A 25,623-nucleotide genomic window follows, 5' to 3' on the forward strand; every position below is an offset into this window, starting at 1 on the left:
AATTTAAAAATTTTACTTTTATGGCAGATTTTCTATTTTAATAATTTTTTTCCAGTTACAAAGCAAGGGTTAAAAGCCAAACAAAACTCAATATTTATGGCTCTGATTCTGTAGTTTACAGAAACACCCCATATGTGGTCGTAAACCGCTATACGGGCACACGGCAGGGTGCAGAAGGAAAGGAATGCCATACGGTTTTTGGAAGGCAGATTTTGCTGGACAGTTTTTTTTTATACCATTTCCCATTTGAAGCCCCCCTGATGCACCCCTTCAGTAGAAACTCAAAAAAGTTACCACATTTTGGAAACTACGGGATAAGGTGCCAGTTTTATTGGTACTATTTTGGGGTACATATGATTTTTTAAAATGTTTTTTGTGAGGCAAGGTAACAAAAAAATTGATGTTTTGGCACAGTTTTTATTTTTGCAGCGTTTACCTGAGGGATTAGGTCATTTTTTGCAGGATGAGGTGACTGTTTTATTGATACCATTTTGGGGGGCATACGCCTTTTTGATCGCTTGGTGTTGCACTTTTTGTTATGTAAGGTGACAAAAATGTTTAATTTTACACAGTTTTCTTTTATGGTGTTTATCGGACAGGGTGGATCATGTGATATATTTATAGAGACGGTCATTACGGATGCGGTGATACCTAATATGTGTGGGTCTGTTCTTTTTTACTTTTTTTTACTTTAGTTTATTTATGACATTCACTTTTGGGGGTCTGATCCCCTCTACAATGCATTACAATACATCTGTATTATAATGCATTGCCTGTTAGTATATGACACGGAGTCATACACTAACAGGTTGCCTAGGAGACCCAGTCTGAGGCTGAATCTCCTCGGCACCCGTAGAAGGTAGTTCCCAATGCGGTGCAAGGCATTGGGCAGCCTCTGCAAGGCATCAGGCTGCCTTGTGTCGCACCGGGTCCCCGCCACAGCAGTGCGGGGACTCGATGCGATCGTTCACCTGACACAAACCTCTTCTATGTCGTGGTCAGCGCGGACCACGGCATAGAAGGGGTTAATCCGCCGGCATTGGCTTTTACAGCGATGCCGGCGGATACAGCAGGGGCCCGGCTACCACTGACTCCTGTAACCACTCCGGTGCCCGCACGATCACTATGACGTACTATTACGTCAAATTGCGGGAACTCAGTGGTTCCCATGACGTAACAGTACGTCAAAGGTCGGGAAGGGGTTAAGAGCATGAGGGAGCATGCACGCATGCCCTATGGGCACTTGATGAGAGAACTGGAGAAGGGAGACAGAGCAAGCTGGAGGATGGCACGGGAGGCAAGTCAGGTCCGATGGGTGAGGAGAGTGGGACAGTGGTGGCCAGCAGCTGCCGCTATAACGAATATTATTGTAGTATTATTATTATTATAAGAATGTGCGGATACTTTCTAAAATACATTTGTTTAAGGCAGGGGTGCACAGGCTCCTGCTTGAGCCCACATGTGGCCCATGACAGCATTCTGTGTGGCCAGCAACCATCTGGTCACAGAAAGCCTGTCTGTGTCTCACATGTGTCTTCCATGTCAAAAAGAAGAGGAATGGCACGTAGCGTGGGAGCAGGTATAGGTAAGTACTAATGGTGCACAGTGTTGCCATCTCTGAGACCCCCATGTATGAGAAGAATGGGGGTCTCCTGACCCCTTTCTGGCACTTCAGAAAGGAATAGATGAGATGGCCATGCATACATGTCACTATCTTCATTGCAGTTTAGGTTATCAGTGAAGCATTTGGCTGTTTCAGCAATTCACATAAACTGTAATTGAAAGAGCAACATACACTATATCCATTGTTTCCTCCATTCTGAAATGCAAACAGGGAAGAAGGGGACCCCCATTCTTCTGACAGGAAGGAGTCCGGGAAGTGGAACTGGCATCTATAAGACATTTATGGCATATTATTTTGTTATGCCATAAGGGCTCATGCACACGAACGTATTTTCTTTCCGCTTCCGTTACTTTTTTTGTGTGCATTCCGTTTCCGTATTTCCGTTCCGCAAAAATGTAGTGCATGTCTTATTATTGTCCGCAAATCACGGTCCAAGGCCTCATTCAAGTTAATGGGTCCGTAAAAAATACAGAACACATCCGGTATCTCAGTTACAAGAAGGTTAGCCCCTAGAAAACCAGCACCATACGATTACGCCTCTTTGATTGCACTGCCACTGTGCCCGCCTGATCAGATACAGGACTGTGGCTAAATTACACAGCCATGGTTCTGCTCTACTTGCGGAGATTGGAGAAACCATTGTATTAAGCCCTGGTATGCCACGATCAAACAGCTTACAAGGAGATAGATAAAATATAGTAAAAGGAGGATATCCTTGGGAAAAGATGGGTGCTATAAGCTGACCTGATGATGTCACCAGGGTGACAGATGATAATACAGTGGCTTACATGGGACATTTAAGGTAATTAATGATGGCGAACTAGAAATTATTTGCACAAATGACAACTAGTTGGAGCTACAAAAACAATGAATACTAGCACAGTAAATGTGTACTCATACATACAGTATAGCTGGCTGAAGGCATAACATCTATATATGCTAGTACGGAATTATGTAAAATCATAAGGAATAAAATGCTCATTGTGGGAGTAAAATACACATAAAATTATTTCTGCTGTGCAATATGTGGTATTTTCAACAGCATCAAAATCTGTATTGTGAAAGAACCCTAAGATATATTCATGATGCTCAAAAGGTCTGTCATGTTGCTTAGTCAGTCATCATTGTATATACCAGTGGTCAGCAACCTGCGGCTCTAGAGCCACATGCGGCTCTTTAGCCCCCTGATATTGGCTCTTCCAGGTGCGGGCTCACATGTACAGTGCGATAGCATTTTCGTTGCCCGTAGCAAAAATAGGCAGGAGGGTGAAGACCAGGAAGCGGTGAAGGCTCTGTACTCACCACTTCCTGGTCCTCGGTTGTAGGCTGTGCAGGGCAGCGCACAGTGTGATGCGCTCTGTGACGTCACTCTGTGCACGCCAGTTCACAGCACAGCCGACAGCAGGAGGAACACAGAGCGCGGGTGGTGAGGAGCAGCGGCATCCAGGAGCCGGAGAGGTAAGTGCTTTTTTATTTTATGAAACTTGGGGCTGATCTGAGGCAATGAGGTGATGAGAATCATAATGGGGGATATGAGAGGCATCATGGATGATGAGAGGCATCATGGATGATAATGGTGATGATGAGAGGCATCATGGTTGATAATGGGGATGATGAGACTCATGGGGGGGCATGGGGCTCTAATCTGAGGTCTGATTGAGGGGGTCATTTACTTTGGGGTCTGAGCTGACATCTGATCTCAGGGAGGTCTTATTAACATTGAGGTTCTGCTTAAGTGCTTGAGGCATAAGGTCACTGACTTTTTGAATGTTCGTATTGCGCTTCAAACAATACCTTCATGGGAATAGGGGTTCTAAGTTAGTCTCCAACCTTATTAAGAACCAAAGAAATAAATCCTTTATTCAAGCCATCAAATCAGCCTCAGGCCCCCGACTTATTAATACTCCAGCGATAGCTCAGGAGTTTTGCTCCTTTTATTCAAATCTGTATAACCTCCCAATACCCCTCACCAGCCAGCAAATCGAGACACGCACGTCGGAGTTCCTTAGCTCTATTAACATCCCAAGAATTTCTGAGGTCGATATACATCAGCTGCTTCAACCGTTTACAACGGAAGAGGTAGAAAAGGTTCTAATGTCTATCCCTTCAGGCAGGAGTCCCGGACCTGACGGTTTTCCAAGCTCATGTTACAAAAAGTATAAAGATATTTTAGTCCCACATTTTGTCACGGCATGCAATCTCCTCCTTACAGGTGGCTCTCTGACCCCACAAGCCTAGGAAGCGCACATAACGATTATCCATAAAGAAGGGAAGGATAAGGAAGCATGTGGAAGTTACAGGCCGATTTCACTGCTGAACACTGATTTGAAGTGGTGGGCTAAACTGCTTAACAGCAGGATGTCAGGGTTGCTCCCTGGGCTTGTGGGCGAAGAACAGGTAGGTTTCGTTGCAGGTAGAGAGGGTAGGCATAATATCAGTAGAGTCATACATGCGATCACCCACGCCATCAAATCTAAGTCCCCTCTTGTACTCCTGGGCACAGATGCGGAGAAGGCGTTCGATAGGGTTAGCTGGGCCTATATGGAGAAAGTACTACAAGCCTTTGGCTTCCCTGAAGGCCTCATCAGAGCTATCTATACTCTATACTCTGCACCATCTGCGAGAGTACTAGTCAACGGCACCCTATCGAACGCCTTCCAAATTAGAAACGGTACTCGTCAAGGATGCCCATTATCCCCCACCTTGTTTGTACTCACCCTAGAGACGCTTCTTCTTAAGTTCCGCCAATCCCCCACGATCAAAGGAGTGAAACTAGGCAGATTTACTGCTCCTGATGATTTACTGCTCCTGTTGTCAAATCCTGAAGAGGCTTTGCTGGAGGTTATGCAGATTTTCGAAACTTTTGGGGTTATCTCAAATTTTAAGATAAATTTTGATAAGTCGGAGGCCCTTGGCGTTTCCCTCCCAGCTGTCCTGCGTACTAAGGTCAAAGCCCTCACACCATTCAAGTGGCCTACACAAGCAATAAAATATTTGGGGGTGACGATCCCGATGGACCTCAAGTTGTTGTTTAGTCTTAATTTCCCCCCACTACTCTCCAAAGTCACCTCTATTCTCTCTAAGAGCAGCTCTCCTTTCCTAACCTGGCTAGGCAGGAAAAATGTCCTCACCACCTACATCCTGCCGCTGATAATGTACACCTTGAGAGCCCTACCCATATCGGTACCTGTTAGTTTCATTAATAAACTACAATCCATCATGAGCAGTTATTTGTGGGATAAGAAGCGCACTAGAATGTCCTTTCGCCTTCTTTCCCGAAGAAAGAAACATGGGGGTATCTCCCTCCCTGACCTATCAACCTATATACAGGCTATTAGTTTGGAAAGGTGGCTTAAACTGGCCAGACAAGAGACATTCTGTATGCATGTAGATTTAGAATTGGCCTTGTTGGGTAAGGAATTGTTCCATAGGTTATGGACACCTGAGAGGACAGGAGAAGGGACCAAAGTAGATAGCGTACTCACCAGAGGAATGCTGCATATTTGCCATAAGTCTTTGGTCTTAACATCTGCTCAGGACAAGATTTCTCCCTTAGCGCCTATCTCAGTTATCCCCACACTACTGTTCCCACAAATTAAATCTCCATCAGACATTTGGCTATCAATGTCACATCACAGATTAGGAGATTTGAAAGGGTTACAGATCACTTCCGACTTCTATACTGCCCTCTCGGGTGTACCTGCCCCTGGTAAAGATTTAATTCAAAGAAATGACTTTGAGAATGCTTGTAGGCAGTTTATGATTTCCAAATTTACCCCTCTCCCTGTTCCATCATGGTTGGAGAATTATGTTCTGCTGCCAAATTTACCTCATAAATGCACCACCCTCATTTATAGGCAGATTCTAAGTGAGAGCTATTCTAGCGTACCACCCTGGGTTGCTGAGTGGGGAAAAGAACTCCACCTTGAATTTAGTGACACTGACAGTAAATGGATTCAGAAATCTTCGCACGGCTTTTCCAAGTGCATAAAAATTCAAGAAAACTCTGTTAAGACAGCGTTGCGTTGGTACAGAACCCCCGAGTTCCTTTTTTTCAAATTTCAAAAGAGATTTCAAACATTGAGGTTCTGATTAGTGGTCTGACCTGAGGTGTAATGAAAAATATTTTTTTCCATATTGTCCTCCTCTAAAACCTATGTGCGTCTTATAGGGTAAAACGTTGTGGAGTGAAAGAAGATGTAGTGTCGAGGATTGAGAAAGGTATGTTCAGATGGTTAGGAATACCCTTATGAAGTAAATAACAATGTACCTTCCTATATATTTGAAGTTTTAAAAATTTGGCTCTCCCAAAAAAAAAAAATCGCTGTTTTGTCGATATTTGGCTCATTTTACTAATAAGGTTGCCCACCACTGGTATATACCAACATAATCTACAGATGGCTGAAGGCATGACATGTATATATGCTATTATGTAAAATCATAGTTAATAAAACTCTCACCGTGGGATTATAATACACATAAAATAATTTAAAATATTTTAAATTGTGGGGCAAAAAGTTAAAAAAAACTTGCAAATATTTGTACGTATTTACTTTTTATTATATAATGGTTCCAATGCAACAATTCATGTATGGTTATTCAGTATTAATATAACCATAACAACCTATGTATTGATTGCAGTATTCCGATTAGAACAAGTTGTCCCTTATCCACCTGACTAGTGGGGATCTGACCGCTGAGACCCACCACCTATCATGAGAATTAGGGAATCAACCCCTCCATTCATAAAGGCTGCTGAGTACAGTACCTTTAATGGAGCATTAGTGGGCATTGCAGAACAGCGCTCTATTCAGACAGGGGATACAGGCCCCCCACTCTTGTGACCAGTGGGGGTCTCGGCAGTCTAACCCTCACTGGTCTAACAGTTGTCCCTTTCCGGTGGATAGGGTATATGTTTTTCTAGCCAGAATACTAATTTAAGGGTTTGGTCATACTTCACTGCTTCCATTTATAATGGAGTCATGACAGCTATGGTGGATCAGTTTTCAACAGGATACAAATCCTTTTGAATCATATTAATTTATAATGGGATCCAACGGGTTTCTTTCAAGGTTCCAGTGTTTTTGGCTGCAGGAACAGCACTGCATACTCTACTATTCATGTCATCAATAATACTAGACTCCCTGAAACAGAACATTACAATCTTTAAAATTCAGTATACATTTTTCCTTACAAATTAATATTTGCTTTATCATTAAGAAATAACCATTCCTGTGCATTTGAGAACCATACTTGTATATGATTTTATGCTTGTGTTACATTACACTAAACCATCAATATATAATAAAATATAACATATGCATGTATTTAGAAGAAATGTGCATTTTTGTTATTAAGGGTTTTTTCTGAAAATGTACTATTCTTAGGATGGGCCATCAATATCAGATTGGATCAGCTGTTTGAACCAGCTGCTTCACTCTGGAAAAGGCATGCATAGCACCGCAGTAGCATTCATGGCAACTTCCTAGTGTACAGAGCTGTGCTAGTTCAGCGCCTGTTTTGGAGCACAGCAGTCCGTTCAAATAGCTGATGAGATAGCCTAAGAACAAGTCATCAATATTACAGGCCCAGAAAGTCTCTTTAATATTGTATTCATCAATTAGATAGAAGCATTTTTTTTTATTGCTAGACTAAGAAAGTACACATTATCAGTTGGCAGATACATTTCTGTAGGGAGAAAATTTGGTTTCTCATATATAGATATATAGGACAATTATGCATTTTCTGTCTGGTGATAAATATTAATTTATAAAGAATTAATGTTCAACATTTTCTCTTTTTAGTGCGGTGCTCATCTTGGTCATGTCTTTGATGATGGCCCTCGTCCAACTGGTAAAAGATACTGTATAAATTCTGCATCATTGAACTTCATACCAGATGAGTCAGGTGGTGCTGAAGGTAGCCGTTCCTTAGATCCACCTGGAAAGACTGAATTGTAAAAACAGAGCATTTTGGGGACTTTTCAGAATTGTTTTACAGAATATAATACCGGCTGTGCATTCACTTTTTCCATTCATTATTGCTGCAGTCATGTTTCATGATCATCAAAGGAATGTCATATCTTTATTTTTAAGACTGTATCTGATATATACACAACATAGTAAAGTAAATGAATTCAACTAAAATCTATATAATTACTATCCTTTAAAGATTAAAGTAAACGGACATTAGTGTTCATATCTGGGTCCCCTAAAAATGTGCTTTTATGCTCTATTTACTTCTCTTTCCTTATAGCATAATGTTTTGTTGCATTACATGTCATACTACATAATAGATAATGTGTAGTGTATGTGTACATTTCAAAGACAATGGACAACCAAAGAATCAGTGGAAGGAAGGAAATGAAAGCTGAATTGTTGGCATGGTTAATATTTGTTTCTATAGAATTTCCAAAAATAAATCACAAGCTGCAGGATTAAAGAGCACCTGTCAGCAGGATCAACATTATGAAACCAGGATCAACCCTACCTGCCTGGGTTGATACTACTGAATAAAATGATACCTGCCTTGTAAAGATCTGTTGCTGCGTTCCCAAGAAAAATAGACTTTAATGCCTCATTCACATGTCAGTATTTTGGTCAGTGATTTCCATCAGTGATTGTGAGCCAAAACCAGGTGTGGGTCTAAACACAGAACAGGTGCAGCTCTTTCCCTTATACTTTATGTCTGTGGAGGCTCCAGTCATTGTTTTGTCTCACAGTCACTGATAGAAATCACTGATGGAAATCACTGACCTAAACACTGACCTGTACACGAGGCTTTATTCTGCAAATGAGAGCATCAGGGCACAGAAGGGCGTGACCAGAACTGGAAAGCTGTGGCACACTGAGGCTGGGTTCAGACCTGAGCGTACTGAACGTACCCTCTGTATGCGCGATTGTACGGGGGCGTTTGCAATCGCGCATACAGAGACAAGCGAACGCCCATTGTCGCGCGTTCCCGCTGAAGTCTATGTAAGGGAACACGCGACAAGACGCCCCAAAGAAGCTCCTGAACTTCTTGGGGCGTCGGGCGTTTTACAGCGCGATCGTACGCGCTGTAAAACGCTCAGGTAAGAACCATTCCCATAGGGAATCATTGGTTCTTGCCTGCTGAGCGTTTTACAGCGCGTAGGAACGCGCTGTAAAACGCTCAGGTCTGAACCCAGCCTGAGGGACTGGGCCCTGTCCTTTATGCACTCAAGCCTTCATTTGCATAGAGAATAAAAGTATTTTTTCTCAGGAATGCCACAACTGATTTTCACAAGGCGGTATCATTATAGTGTTTGGTTTAGTAGGGATGATTCTGCTGACAAGTGCTCTTTAAGCGTCAGACTTTGTGGGTGTCTTAACATCAAACTACGTTTATGAGAATAACTTTATAAAGTGTCCTATGCAGTTATAAGTATATGAGCTGCAGATTTTGTTTCTCCCATCTAAAACTGCATAGGATGGGGTTACATTGGGAGATGTCTCATTGTTGCTCATCAGATTTGTGGAAAGCAGGAAACTTATCAAAACAACAGTAAACATACACTAATATGTGCCTGCACAAAAAAGAATGCAATAGAAACATTTACAGGAGCTATGCAAAGTGAAAATCCTTGGCTGCACTATATCTACTCTATCTATGACTATCTTTTTGTATAATGATAGATTTATTTTAGAGTTAACACAACTACATAGGAGTTCTAAAAAGAGAGCAGTCAGACCACATATTAGGTAGTACGATTTGTGTGTATGCATGTATAAACATATAGTGGATATAAAAAGTCTACACACCACTTTTAAAATGTCAGGTTTCTGTGATGTAAAAAAAAAAAATGAGACAAAAATTAATCTTTTCAGAACCTTTTTTCCTTTAATGTGACCTATAAACTGTACCACTCAATTGAAAAACAAACTGAAATCTTTTAGGTGGAGGGAAGAAAAAAATAATAATGTGGTTGCATAAGTGTGCACACCCTCTTATAACTGGGTATGTAGCTGTGTTCAGAATTAGGCAATCACATTCAAATCATGTTAAATAGGAGTCAGCATACACCTGCCATCATTTAAAGTGCATTTGATTAACCCCAAATAAAGTTCAGCTGCTCTAGTTGGTCTTTCCTCAAATGTTCTTATTCGCATCTCACAGAAAAAGCCATGGTCCACAGAGAGCTTCCAAAGCATCAGAGGGATCTCATTGTTAAAAGGTATCAGTCAGGAGAAGGGTATAAAAGAATTTCTAAGGCATTAGATATACCATGAAGACAGTCATTATCAAGGTGGAGAAAATATGGCACAACAGTGACATTACCAAGAACTGGACGTTCCTCCAAAATTGATGAAAAGATGAGAAGAAAACTGATCTGGGAGGCTACCAAGAGGCCTATAGCAACATTAAAGTTGCTGCAGGAATATCTGCCAAGTACTGGCTGTGTGGTACCTGTGACAACAATCTCCTGTATACTTCATATGTCTAGGCTAGGGGGTAGAATGGCAAAAGGAAAGCCTTTTCTTACGAAGAAAAACATGCAAGCCAGGCTAAATTTTGCAAAAAACACATCTAAAGTCTCCCAAAAGCATGTGGGAAAAGGTGTTATGGTCTGATGAAATCAAGGTTGAACTTTTTGGCCATAATTCCAAAAGATATATTTGGCGCAAAAACAACACTGCACATCACCAAAGAACACCATACCCACAGTGAAGCATGGTGGTGGCAGCATCATGCTTTGGGGCTGTTTTTCTTCAGCTGGAACTGAGGCCTTAGTTAAGCTAGAGGGAATTGTGAACAGTTCCAAATACCAGTCAATATTGGCACAAAACCTTCAGGCTTCTGCTAGAAAGCTGAACATGAAGAGGAACTTCATCTTTCAGCATGACAACGACCCAAAGCATACATCCAAATCAACATAGGAATGGCTTCACCAGAAGAAGATTAAAGTTTTTGAATGGCCCAGACCTGAATCTGTTTGGAAATCTGTGGGGTGATCTTGAAGAGGGCTGTGCACAGGAGATGCCCTCGCAATCTGACAGATTTGGAGTGTTTTTAAAGAAGAGTGGGCAAATCTTGCCAAGTCAAAATGTGCCATTCTGATAGATTCATACCCAAAAAGACTGAGTGCTGTAATAAAATCAAAAGGTGCTTCAACAAAGTATTAGTTTAAGGGTGTGCACACTTATGCAACCATATTATTATTATTATTTTTTATTTATATTTTTTTCTTCTTCCCTCTACCTAAAAGATTTCAGTTTGTTTTTCAATTGAGTGGTACAGTTTATAGTTAACATTAAAGGTGGAAAAAGTTCTGAAATGATTTATCTTTGTCTCATTTTTTTACATCACAGAAACCTGACATTTTAATAGGGGTGTGTAGACTTTATATATCCACTGTAAATACACACATTTGTATGTAAATCTGTAGTCTGTTAAGCTGCTTAGATGAACACATACAATATATGTAACATGACAGCATGTAAACATATGGCGAGAGGGGTCAGTGAAAATGTTGATTTTATATAAGACATTTCTTACAGTATTTTAATGTACAATTACAAAACACTTCCTGTATAATATGTTTGCAGTTATATATTTCTTAGAATTTTAAAATAAAGTTTGAGCCTTCACCGTCATTTGTGTACCATCATATGTGTATATGCAGAATTTAAAGTGTAACTGTCATTCTTTTTTTTTTTTTTGTAATGTGTAGTAGCATTGATACTGACAATTTTTGTTATATACTTTAAATACTGAAATTGTACAGCCTCTCTCCACATTTATATACTGCATATACAGTACATATTATACAGCATATACAGTACATATTATTAAAGCGCCATTCATTCCATGCCCACAAGGGATTACAATCTACAAGGGATGGGAGAAGGATACTGTAGGCTAGGGTAAAGCTGGTGTGGGTTTTGCTCTGGTAGACAGGCTAGCAGATGCAGTAAAGAGGCAATCACAAAGTCTTTAACTTAAACAGTTCAGTTTATATTCACACATAAGGAAACACAAAATGACCATTCACAGTCTTGGTGTTGGTTCACACCATGCAATGTCCATAGAACAAAATCTTCACCTGATTAGTAGTTTTCCCCCAGCCGTCCACAGCAGGCTTTAGGTGCCTGTTTTCCAGCATGCGGCTTTCAAGCCTTTAGCATGGCACCAATTCCCAGATCCCAAAACAGAGTCTCCACAGCTTCTCTGTCAGTTGGAGGATCATCCACACCCAGCTGAGACTGCTGGCTGGGTTTTTATATACAGTACAGACCAAAAGTTTGGACACACCTTCTCATTCAAATAGTTTTCTTTATTTTCATGACTATGAAAATTGTAGATTCACACTGAAGGCATCAAAACTATGAATTAACGCATGTGGAATTATATACTTATCAAAAAGTATTAAACAACTGAAAATATGTAATATTCTAGGTTCTTCAAAGCAGCCACCTTTTGCTTTGATTACTGCTTTGCACACTCTTGGCATTCTCTTGATGAGCTTCAAGAGGTAGTCACCTGAAATGGTTTTCACTTCACAGGTGTGCCCTGTCAGGTTTAATAAGTGGGATTTCTTGCCTTATAAATGGGGTTGGGACCATCAGTTGCGTTGTGGAGAAGTCAGGTGGATACACAGCTGATAGTCCTACTGAATAGACTGTTAAAATTTGTATTATGGCAATAAAAAAGCAGCTAAGTAAAGAAAAATGAGTGGCCATCATGCTTTAAGAAATGAAGGTCAGTCAGTCCGAAAAATTGGGAAAACGTTGAAAGTGTCCCCAAGTGCAGTCACAAAAGCCATCAAGCGCTACAAAGAAACTGGCTCACATGCGGACCGCCCCAGGAAAGGAAGACCAAGAGTCACCTCTGCTGCGGAGGATAAGTTTACCCGAGTCACCAGCCTCAGAAATTGCAGGTTAACAGCAGTCAGATTAGAGACCAGGTCAATGCCACACAGAGTTCTAGCAGCAGACACATCTCTAGAACAACTGTTAAGAGGAGACTGTGTGAATCAGGCCTTCATGGTAAAATATCTGCTAGGAAACCACTGCTAAGGACAGGCAACAAGCAGATGAGACTTGTTTGGGCTAAAGAACACAAGGAATGGACATTAGACCAGTGGAAATCTGTGCTTTGGTCTGATGAGTCCAAATTTGAGATCTTTGGTTCCAACCACCGTGTCTTTGTGCGACGCAGAAAAGGTGAACGGATGGACTCTACATGCCTGGTTCCCACCGTGAAGCATGGAGGAGGAGGTGTGATGGTGTGGGGGTGCTTTGCTGGTGACACTGTTGGGGATTTATTCAAAATTGAAGGCATACTGAACCAGCATGGCTACCACAGCATCTTGCAGCAGCATGCTATTCTATCCAGTTTGCGTTTAGTTGGACCATCATTTATTTTTCAACAGGACAATGACCCCAGACACACCTCCAGGCTGTGTAAGGGCTATTTGACCATGAAGGAGAGTGATGGGGTGCTGCGCCAGATGACCTGGCCTCCACAGGCACCGGACCTGAACCCAATCGAGAGGGTTTGGGGTGAGCTGGACCGCAGAGTGAAGGCAAAAGGGCCAACAAGTGCTAAGCATCTCTGGGAACTCCTTCAAGACTGTTGGAAGACCATTTCAGGTGACTACCTCTTGAAGCTCATCAAGAGAATGCCAAGAGTGTGCAAAGCAGAATCAAAGCAAAAGGTGGCTACTTTGAGAACCTAGAATATGACATATTTTCAGTTGTTTCATACTTTTTTGATAAGTATATAATTCCACATGTGTTAATTCATAGTTTTGATGCCTTCAGTGTGAATCTACAATTTTCATAGTCATGAAATTAAAGAAAACTCTTTGAATGAGAAGGTGTGTCCAAACTTTTGGTCTGTACTGTAGGTCATAAAGACCCGACCTGGAGCGTGGGGAGAAGCCACCCACCCATCACTTTGGCTACTCTCAGTAAGAGCCCGCCCGGATCGGCTTTACAGCCATACTAACAACAACCAGTGTCCATCAGCACTAGCTGCCGCTGACACTTAAAACTACCGTCTCTTACCTCACCGAGGCTAGGAACCTCAGTGACACATACCTTTCATCAATGACGGACCCTTACGCCTTCCTACATACCTCCTCCCTTTGTTCAAGCCTGAAGGGGTGAACACCTGCCAGACAGTTTACCCGGGACACAGCATTTGCGTTTCCCTGTAACCTACCTGCCCTATGTTCCACGAAAAATTTAAAGTAATGACAAGAACCACCTGGTGACCCGAGCATTCCTCTCTTTGGCCTGGCTCATCCACTTGAGAGGGGAGTGGTCGGTCACCAGACGGAACGTTCTCCCCAACAGATAACAGCAGAGAGACTCGAGTGCCCATTTGATGACCAGGCACTCTCTCTCCACTATACTGTGCCTAGTCTCGGCTGGGATAAGCTTTTGGCTCAGGAAAACAACGGGATGTTCCTCCCCATTGATGTCCTTAGAGAGTACAGCTCCAAGGCCTACCTCAGAGGCATTGGTCTGTACCACAAACTCCCTCTTTAAGTCCAGCGTCACCAATACCGGGGACCCACACAGGGCAGACTTCAAAGCAGAGAAAGCCTTTTCCGCCTGCTCATTCCACTGAACCATCACTGAATTTCGTCCCTTCAAAGGGCCTGTCAATGGTGCGGCGACTGTAGCAAAATTAGGGACAAACGTCATATAGTACCCCACCATATCCAGGAACGACTTTGCTTGACGAGTAGTGGCAGGTTGGGGCTAATTAGCATTTGAAACGTGGCGGGAACTCCATGTAGACCAAAGGGTAATACCTTGTACTGATACAGGCCGTCTGACGTGATGAAAGCCATTTTTTCCTTGGCAGCCTCCGTCAAGGGTACCTGCCAGTACCCTTTGGTGAGGTCCAACACAGGAAAATACCAGGTTTGGCCCAACTTCTCAATAAGCTCATCCACTCGGGGCATGGGATATGCATCAAACTTGGACACCTAGCTGGAGCATTAGCTGCACTTCCTCCACGATGCCTTGTCGCTGAGCCTCGGGTACTGTGGCAGCCGCTTCCCTTGCTTTAGACAAAGGGGCCGAAACTGCTTCCCCTAGGAACCCTGGTCGTGGGCTGTCTTCCGTACATGTTTCCCTATCTTTCCATTGTTTGAGCAGATTCACATGGTACACCTGCTCCAGCTTTCGCCTCCCTGGCTGGCGTACCATGTAATATACAGTACAGACCAAATGTTTGGACACACCTTCTCATTCAAAGAGTTTTCTTTATTTTCATGACTATGAAAATTGTAGATTCACACTGAAGGCATCAAAACTATGAATTAACACATGTGGAATTATACACTACGTGCAGAATTATTAGGCAAATGAGTATTTTGACCACATCATCCTCTTTATGCATGTTGTCTTACTCCAAGCTGTATAGGCTCGAAAGCCTACTACCAATTAAGCATATTAGGTGATGTGCATCTCTGTAATGAGAAGGGGTGTGGTCTAATGACATCAACACCCTATATCAGGTGTGCATAATTATTAGGCAACTTCCTTTCCTTTGGCAAAATGGGTCAAAAGAAGGACTTGACAGGCTCAGAAAAGTCAAAAATAGTGAGATATCTTGCAGAGGGATGCAGCACTCTTAAAATTGCAAAGCTTCTGAAGCGTGATCATCGAACAATCAAGCGTTTCATTCAAAATAGTCAACAGGGTCGCAAGAAGCGTGTGGAAAAACCAAGGCGCAAAATAACTGCCCATGAACTGAGAAAAGTCAAGCATGCAGCTGCCAAGATGCCACTTGCCACCAGTTTGGCCATATTTCAGAGCTGCAACATCACTGGAGTGCCCAAAAGCACAAGGTGTGCAATACTCAGAGACATGGCCAAGGTAAGAAAGGCTGAAAGACGACCACCACTGAACAAGACACACAAGCTGAAACGTCAAGACTGGGCCAAGAAATATCTCAAGACTGATTTTTCTAAGGTTTTATGGACTGATGAAATGAGAGTGAGTCTTGATGGGCCAGATGACTGGATTGGTAAAGGGCAGAGAGCTCCAGTCCGACTCAGATGCCAGCAAGGTGGAGGTGGAGTACTGGTTTGGGCTGGTATCATCAAAGATGAGCTTGTGGGGCCTTTTTGGGTTGAGGATGGAGTCAAGCTCAACTCCCAGTCCTACTGCCAGTTTCTGGAAGACACCTTCTTCAAGCAGTGGTACAGGAAGAAGTCTGCAAGGTAAGAAAAACATGATTTTCATACAGGACAATGCTCCATCACACGCGTCCAAGTACTCCACAACGTGGCTGGCAAGAAAGGGTATAAAAGAAGAAAATTTAATGACATGGCCTCCTTGTTGACCTGATCTGAACCCCATTGAGAACCTGTGGTCCATCATCAAATGTGAGATTTACAAGGAGGGAAAACCGTACACCTCTCTGAACAGTGTCTGGGAGGCTGTGGTTGCTGCTGCACGCAATGTTGATGGTGAACAGATCAAAACACTGACAGAATCCATGGATGGCAGGCTTTTGAGTGTCCTTGCAAAGAAAGGTGGCTATATTGGTCACTGATTTGTTTTTGTTTTGTTTTTGAATGTCAGAAATGTATATTTGTGAATGTTCAGATGTTATATTGGTTTCACTGGTAAAAATAAATAATTGAAATGGGTATATATTTGTTTTTTGTTAAGTTGCCTAATAATTATGTACAGTAATAGTCACCTGCACACACAGATATCCCCCTAAAATAGCTAAAACTAAAAACAAACTAAAAACTACTTCCAAAAATATTCAGCTTTGATATTAATGAGTTTTTTGGGTTCATTGAGAACATGGTTGTTGTTCAATAATAAAATTAATCCTCAAAAATACAACTTGCCTAATAATTCTGCACTCCCTGTATACATAACAAAAAAGTGTGAAACAACAGAAAATATGTCATATTCTAGGTTCTTCAAAGTAGCCACATTTTGCTTTGATTACTGCTTTGCACACTCTTGGCATTCTCTTGATGAGCTTCAAGAGGTAGTCACCTGAAATGGTTTTCACTTCACAGGTGTGCCCTGTCAGGTTTAATAAGTGGGATTTCTTGCCTTAAAAATGGGGTTGGGACCATCAGTTGGGTTGTGGAGAAGTCAGGTGGATACACAGCTGATAGTCCTACTGAATAGACTGTTAGAATTTGTATTATGGCAAGAAAAAAGCAGTTAAGTAAAGAAAAACGGGTGGCCATCATTACTTTAGGAAATTAAGGTCAGTCAGTCTGAAAAATTGGGAAAACTTTAAAAGTGTCCCCAAGTGCAGTCACAAAAACCATCAAGCGCTACAAAGAAACTGTTCATAGGACAAAATCTTCACCTGGTTCACTGATCATGGAGGTATAGTGGCTGCAGAGTTGCTGTAGGTTGTCTGAGTTTTCAGGTTTCTTTTTAAGGTTTCTACGGCAGGTAGAGCAATTGATATGTTGGGGTAGAGAGTTCCAGAGTATGGCGGCTGCACAGGAGAAATCTTGGAGGCGATTGTGGGAAGAGGAGAGTAGAGAAGGAGGCTTAGTAAGGATCCGAAATTGTGTGTAGGAAGGTATCGGGATATCAGGTCACAGATGTATGGAGGGGACAGGTTATGGATGGCCTTGTATGTCATAGTAAGTGTTTGCACTGGATTTTCTGGGCAACTTGGAGCTAGTGAAGGGGTTTGCAGAGAGAAGAGACAGGAGAGTATCGGGGGGAGAGGTGGATTAGTTGCATGCCAGAGTTGAAGATAGATTTGAGGGGTTCGAGAGTGCTAGATGCACACTCTGGATTGAGGATCTGAGAGATATTTTTGAGTTGGAGGCAACAGGAGGTAGAAAGGGTTTGGATGTGTGGTTTGAGGGACAGAGCAGAATCAATGGTTATCCCAACACAGCGGACTTGGTTAACCTGGGAGAGTGTGCAGCCATTGATTGTGAAAGATAGGTCTGATGAGGGGGCTAAGTGAGATGGGATAAAAATGATAAATTCTGTTTTATCCATGTTAAGTTTTAGAAAGCAAGAGGAGAAGAAGGAGGCTATAGAGGATGAGCATTGTGGGATTCTGGATAGTAGGGTGGTGATATCTGGACCAGAGAGGTTAATTTTATGTCATCATCAAGCTGTCCCAGGCCGAAGGTGTAGATTGAGAATAGCAGAGGTCCTAGGACAGAACCTTGAGGGACACCGACAGAGAGAGGAAAAGGCGAGGAGGTGTTGTGTGAGTGGAAGACACTAAGGGGGTCATTTATTATCAGATATACGTAAATTGTTGGCGTATATCTGGTACAATCTGTGACTCTTCCCCGCTTACGCCATGTCTAAAAAAGGGTGTGTGGGTGGGGAAGGGGGCAGGCTGACAGGCCCATCTCATTTATCATTTTCTAAGCCTCTTTTAGGCGTAGAAAATGGTCTAAATCTATGCCAGCAAGCTGGTGTACTTTTAGACAGGAGAAGGATACGCCGAAGTTATGTAATTGCCGGCGCCTCTGCATAACAGGCGCAGCCACTGCCAGTGCAAAGAGATATTTAGACGCAGGTCTTAAAAAATGACCCCCTAAATGTTCATTCTGTAACGTATGATGTGATCCCGGAGAGGGCCAAGTTCGTGATACCAAGAGATGCAAGAGTTTGTAGCAGAAGAGAGTGGTCAGCTGTGTCAAAGGCAGAGGATGGGTCAAGGAGGAGGACAGAGTAATGGCATTTGGCTATTACTCTGTCCATATATATATATATATGTATAAATATACAGGGAGTGCAGAATTATTAGGCAAGTTGTATTTTTGAGGATTAATTTTATTATTGAACAACAACCATGTTGTCAATGAACCCCAAAAACTCATTAATATCAAAGCTGAATATTTTTGGAAGTAGTTTTTAGTTTGTTTTTAGTTTTAGCTATTTTAGGGGGATATCTGTGTGTGCAGGTGACTATTACTGTGCATAATTATTAGGCAACTTAACAAAAAACAAATATATACCCATTTCAATTATTTATTTTTACCAGTGAAACCAATATAACATCTCAACATTCACAAATATATATTTCTGACATTCAAAAACAAAACAAAAACAAATCAGTGACCAATATAGCCACCTTTCTTTGCAAGGACACTCAAAAGCTTGCCATCCATGGATTCTGTCAGTGTTTTGATCTGTTCACCATCAACATTGCGTGCAGCAGCAACCACAGCCTCCCAGACACTGTTCAGAGAGGTGTACTGTTTTCCCTCCTTGTAAATCTCACATTTGATGATGGACCACAGGTTCTCAATGGGGTTCAGATCAGGTCAACAAGGAGGCCATGTCATTAGTTTTTCTTCTTTTATACCCTTTCTTGCCAGCCACGCTGTGGAGTACTTGGACGCGTGTGATGGAGCATTGTCCTGCATGAAAATCATGTTTTTCTTGAAGGATGTAGACTTCTTCCTGTACCACTGCTTGAAGAAGGTGTCTTCCAGAAACTGGCAGTAGGACTGGGAGTTGAGCTTGACTCCATCCTCAACCCGAAAAGGCCCCACAAGCTCATCTTTGATGATACCAGCCCAAACCAGTACTCCACCTCCACCTTGCTGGCGTCTGAGTCGGACTGGAGCTCTCTGCCCTTTACCAATCCAGCCACGGGCCCATCCATCTGGCCCATCAAGACTCACTCTCATTTCATCAGTCCATAACACCTTAGAAAAATCGGTCTTGAGATATTTCTTGGCCCAGTCTTGACGTTTCAGCTTGTGTGTCTTGTTCAGTGGTGGTCGTCTTTCAGCCTTTCTTACCTTGGCCATGTCTCTGTGTATTGCACACCCTGTGCTTTTAGGCACTCCAGTGATGTTGCAGCTCTGAAATATGGCCAAACTGGTGGCAAGTGGCATCTTGGCAGCTGCACGTTTGACTTTTCTCAGTTCATGGGCAGTTATTTTGCGCCTTGGTTTTTCCATACGCTTCTTGCAACCCTGTTGACTATTTTGAATGAAACGCTTGATTGTTCGATGATCACGCTTCAGAAGCTTTGCAATTTTAAGAGTGCTGCATCCCTCTGCAAGATATCTCACTATTTTTGACTTTTCTGAGCCTGTCAAGTCCTTCTTTTGACCCATTTTGCCAAAGGAAAGGAAGTTGCCTAATAATTATGCACACCTGATATAGGGTGTTGATGTCATTAGACCACACCCCTTCTCATTACAGAGATGCACATCACCTAATATGCTTAATTGGTAGTAGGCTTTCGAGCCTATACAGCTTGGAGTAAGACAACATGCATAAAGAGGATGATGTGGTCAAAATACTCATTTGCCTAATAATTCTGCACTCCCTGTATATAAATATATATATAGAGAGAGAGAGAGAGAGAGAGAGAGGGCAGCAGCAGTCAGTGTGGAGCTTGAACACAGGGATCTTTAAGGCACAAAATAAGCCACTTTAGAGCTATTTTTCTAATCAAAATTTACAATTTCAGTAATTAAAGTATATTACAAAAATAGTCAGTATCACTACCCCTACACATTACAAAAAAATAATAATGACAGTTACACTTTAAATGGATTAATGACAAAATCTCCATGAAATGTCATGTCTGAAATGTACTGCATCTATGCCCAGTGGACATAACAGATAAGCATAGACATGCAGTGTACATTTGACATCGCTTATACAAGGGAAACCATAAGACTGGGCAGATTGATATCCACCTACCATCAGACAGTTCCTATTAGAGTAACGCTGTTTCTCCCAAGAAAGAAAAAATGTTTTCTAATCCCTGACAACCCTTTTTATGTTTTCTGTTTAGGATAATTAAAAAAATGTTTATGTTTCATAATTGCTATTTATCAAATACTGATAATGGAAGACATATTCACACGGCGGTTTATTTTGGCGGCCACCATGTGGTGTCTGCTTATCATTGTTTTCAGTAGGAGACAGTTCTGCAGTTAACATGACCAGTGGTTTAAAGCCACTACCGCGCCAAGAAAGAACATGTCATGTGTCTTCTTTGAACACTGTAGGGACCAAGCATGTGTATGGTCGCAGTTCAGCACCATTCAATGAAGCTATTCTGCACACAGGTCCACAGCATTCAAAGTGTGCAACTGAGGCAGAAACCACAGTGAATTCTGCTGTGGAATATGTGGTGTATTTCGACAGCGTCAAAATCTGCAGTGTGAAAGTACCCTAAGATATATTCATGATGAGTAAAATGTCTGTCATGTTGCTTAGTCAGTTGCATGCACCAACACCTGCATTGCCATGGCATTATACTTTGCCGCCTTTACAAGAATCCTGCTTTGCACCTCCAAAACCCACTGACACCAAAGGCACTCCGAACCACCAGCAGGCTGGAGAGCCCCCGAACCCAGAGTGTGCCCCAAGGGGAGGAAAGGATGCACCACTCCCATCACTGCAAAGCTCTGGGAGTGTCAGAGTGAGGACTGCCATAGTAAATACTACTGCCACCATCCGGCCCACCAATGCCACTCCCCTCCTCTTGCACTCACCTCTCGGGCTCATTGCAGTTATACCCATCTCAGACATTGGTGGCATATTGCTAAGATATGACAGCATTGTCAGATAGGTTTAGATACCATCTCTGGGACCTGCTCCTATCACCTCAACAGGCCCTTGAAGTGAATGAGAGCACACCATCTATGTGCTGCATGCTACCCATTCACCTCTATGGGAGGTCCAAAAATAGCCAGGCGAGTACACTTGGTTATTTTTGAAAGTACCATAGTGGTGAATAAAGAGCACACTGCGCATGTACAGATGCCTCTCAATTCACTGCTTTGGGAAAGCAGAAAATATCAGAGCCAGCTTTTGGCTATATTCAGAACCCAGAGCGGTGAATGGAGGTTGGCCTTTCTTGCGAAGTGCACTCTCCTTCACACAGGGTGGCCCGCACCTATCTCACATTGGTGACATATTCTTGTGAGATGCCAGCAATGTCTGAGATGGAAATCTGCAACAACAGTGGTCCGCAAGGGGTCCCTTTAAGATGAGATATGTGTTTCATAGAAACATAGAATGTGTCGGCAGATAAGAACCATTTGGCCCATCTAGTCTGCCCAATATACTGAATACTATGACTAGCCCCTGGCCCTATCTTAGATGAAGGATGGCCTTATGCCTATCCCATGCATGCTTAAACTCCTTCACTGTATTTGCAGCTACCACTTCTGCAGGAAGGCTATTCCATGCATCCACTACTCTCTCAGTAAAGTAATACTTCCTGATATTACTTTTAAACCTTTGCCCCTCTAATTTAAAACTATGTCCTCTTGTATCAGTTTTTCTTCTTTTAAATATTCTCTCCTCTTTTACCTTGTTGATTCCCTTTATGTATTTAAAAGTTTCTATCATATCTGCTCTGTCTTGTCTTTCTTCCAAGCTATACATGTTAAGGTCCTTTAATCTTTAATCATTTTGTGATGCCAGTTGCAATGAAGCAACAACAGGAGTCCCTTTAAGAAATGGTGTTGGTACCCAGGTATAGGAATGGCCGGGTGATATAGGGTGGCCTATAATGTCCCTTAATGTTTTGTGCACGTGTCACGGTGCTCGTACCTGGATACACTGGATCCCCAGGCGTTGGCTTTGAAACAGACAACTAGGGTGAACAATTGAGGGATTTGAAGAAATATTTGAGTCCAGACCTTGTGATGAATTTCAATGGCAGCTTTACTTTGCATAAACGTTTCTCCAAATGGTTTAAAGACTTTATCTTGGTTCCAGCAGGCTTTAGCATTAACTCTGGCAGGCAAACAATGTCAACTCTGCTATATCTGTTTCTCTTTGGCTCTGCTGTACTAACAGACTTAAATTGAATCTCTGCTTCTGCAGGATGCTGCAACTTCTCTCTGTAATCTGACTCTGGATTATGCCAGGAAATAGGTTAGAATCCTGGCAGCTCCAACATGGAGTCTCAACCAGAACACACCAGAACTCCCTACCTCTTTCTGGTGGCAAACAGGACTGGCCCACTTATGACCAAGAAACTAGTGGAGAATTAAATGGTGAGTTCCATTCTCTCTAAGTGTCGCTCTGCCACAGTTGCTGCAACCTGCTGGTGAACCAGGCACATAGCATGAACAATTACATAGCATTATTATAAATGCACAGTGTCTAGGGACCTGGAAATAAATGCATAAGATAACATTATATTAGCATTCAGATAGAAGCAGGGCGTAGGAGTGGTAATGCCACTCGGCGGCATTACAAATCCTCTTTTAACTGCTTGCATTTAGGTCCACAAATGTACAGAACATGGCATCAAGAAGTTAAACCAGAGACCTAGAGAAAATGGCTATGTATATTGTAATTTGGAAATCCATCTATCCTACGTGTTTATACGTTACCTGATGAAAAAGATGAGGATGCAGTATAATAAAAGTTCAATTGAGTCGAAGCAACGTACTCTGGCACCTCCCAAAGCAAACCATTACTGTGAAAAAAGATGTTCTCCATGTGTGATTCTAAATACTTTGGATGAAATGTGCCACTTACACCATCATATTTATGTACAGCTGTTGCTCAGGAAATTCGGAATATAACAGTAAAGAACCGTGTTTGTTTCTAAGTACATATTTTAGCAGCTGCTCCCAAAGCATAACAGGAAAGCTGTTTCCAGTCATTGCATAGGTTACTCCTCTGCGCATATGCTAATTCTTGCTGGGTATTGTGGATGCGAAGATGTTAAAATGGCATTAATTCTAATTCATATATTGGCTTTGGTTTGGTACTTTACACACACACACCTGCTGATTCCAGCTCAGCTGTGGACTTTCATTCCTATTGAATCACCACACCAAATAAGCCCTAAGAAAATGCAACATCTGTTTTCCTTACAATGATGACTTTTTTGCCATAAATTATTATAGACTGTGAGAGAAAAGCACAAAGTATAAATAAGTTGTACAGAATATAAAAGACAGCCGTGCTGAAATTTTTTTTGTTTGGTAGAAAGTTTTGAAATGCGGCTAAATATTTCTAGTGATAAGTGACCAGGAATTTTAAATGATTCTATTCTCTACCTTCTAAAGCCACCTGCACACGAGTGTAGGTGAACGCACATAATTTCCGTGCGGATTTATGTGCATTTCTACAGCATATCTGCACCAAAATTTCTAAAGGGTGAAATCCACAGCTAAAACCACAAACGTATTTGATCTGTTGCAGATTTGGAAATCTGCAGAGTAGGTCAATTTCCGTACAGAAAAAATTCGATGACATTTGTGTAATCTCATACCCTTTGCTGGTACAGTGCTACACTGCTGTTTTTCTGCACAGGAATCTGCATGGGAAAAAAAACACGTAGTCTGCAATGTGTGCAAGTGGCATAAGGATGCACAAAGCAGTTATAGAATTTAGGCTGCATTCACACGACCGCGGGATGGCAGAGCCATGTTCAAACCTTGGACACGATCAGCTGTGTTTCTGCCCATCAGGATGGGGGCCATAAACTATGGCTCTGGGGGCCGCAGGTTGTGCACCTCTGTTTTCTAGCATATTTAAACCTAACGCTTTTGTCTAGAAATGTTATTCCAATATTTTTTTATACCACCCCCTACCAGAGTGACTGCATTCTTTAGTTTTTTTGTGTCTTTTTACAAAAGTTGCAGTGATAAATCTGGAATGACTCTCATTAACATACCTAACTATGCTCACCCACCAAACCACTTTTGATAAGTGACAGGTGTGCAGTAAAACTGCAAAAAGTAACACATTTTGGCGCAAGACAGCACATGCAAAATTCAAGACTTTTCTATGTGAGAAAATAGACATAGAACAGGGGTAGCGTAACAGGGATATTGGTGGGGGTGGCATAAAACTGCAAAAAGTCACACATTTTGGCACAGGACAGCACATGTGAAATTTGACACTTTTCTACACCAGAAAACAGGCATAGAATGGTAGTGGCGTAACAGGGATAGTGATGGGGGTGGCATAAAACTGCAAAAAGTCACACAATTTAGTGCAGAATATCACATGCAAAATTTTAGACTTTTCTACACTAGAAAACAGGCATAGAACTTTGATACATTAGTCCTTAGGGCTTTGCAAATATTTATGTAACATTTTCAAGTAAAATTACTAATACATTTCTTTGTTGTATTTTTTAATATGTATTAGGTACCTCTACATTGATCATTTATGGCTGATTCATAACATTATTATAGTACAGGGCAGGCCATAAAAAGTAACCCGCCTCCAGCGATAGTATGACAAGATGAACAAGCAAATGGATTGTTTTTTTTTTATTACCCACAAGTCAAAAAAGATGCTGAAAGAGATCCCAACATAATTTGACGTGCCCAAAAATGCATAGACGTGACTGATGACCACTTTCAGCATATTTTATGACTTGTGGGTAATTAAAAGAAAAAACAATCTACTTGCGTGTTCATCTGGTCATAATATAGTTGGAGGCGGGCTACTTTTTCATGGGCCACCCTGTAGTAGTAGTATTCACAATGCCTCATTTTCATAGTGCATTGGAATGCTTAAATGAGACCAAACAATATAGAGTATTTCAGTTTTTTGCTTCAAAGACAAGAATATTTCAGAGAAGGAGAAGAAATGAAAAGACACTTGAGAACTGCTTGATATCATCTTTCTTTTATTTATGTTTTACCTTCTTTTGAGTCAATAGGAGGTAGCAAAGTTTACCAATAGCCCTTCCCTTCATCTACATCCTCCCCCATCCCTTGGTTGAACTTGACAGGCATTAGGTATAGGTTAATAGATTTCTCTGGGTGCTATATTCAGGATCTTCGTAACGTATCCCAATTACGATTGGGTATATAAACCCAAACATGTCATTTCTACAGACTGAATTCAAACAATTGCATTATATTTGTCTGGTTATGTCAAGCTTGTGTTTGGCTGAACTATACCTTGTACAGGAAAAAAAAAAATTCCTTTAATAGAAGAGACTTCTTTGAAAGGTTTTCTGAATATACACACATGGACAAAATTGTTGGTACCCTTCTGTTAAAGAAAGAAAAACCCACAATGGTCACTGGAATAACTTTG

General features: G+C 41.7%; 1 protein-coding gene across 1 annotated transcript in view; it reads left to right on the forward strand.

The window, feature by feature from the left end:
• Positions 1-7,826, forward strand: part of MSRB3 (methionine sulfoxide reductase B3) — a 171,468-nt gene extending 163,642 nt beyond the window's left edge. The window contains exon 7 of the mRNA XM_044277192.1: positions 7,429-7,826. Within this exon, the coding sequence (XP_044133127.1) occupies positions 7,429-7,584 (156 nt within the window). The 3' untranslated portion in view covers positions 7,585-7,826. The remainder of the gene's footprint in view (positions 1-7,428) is intronic.
• Positions 7,827-25,623: the final 17,797 nt, after the last annotated feature.

The sequence above is a fragment of the Bufo gargarizans genome, chromosome 2 (assembly GCF_014858855.1).
Source record: "Bufo gargarizans isolate SCDJY-AF-19 chromosome 2, ASM1485885v1, whole genome shotgun sequence".
In the NCBI taxonomy this organism is placed as follows: domain Eukaryota; kingdom Metazoa; phylum Chordata; class Amphibia; order Anura; family Bufonidae; genus Bufo; species Bufo gargarizans.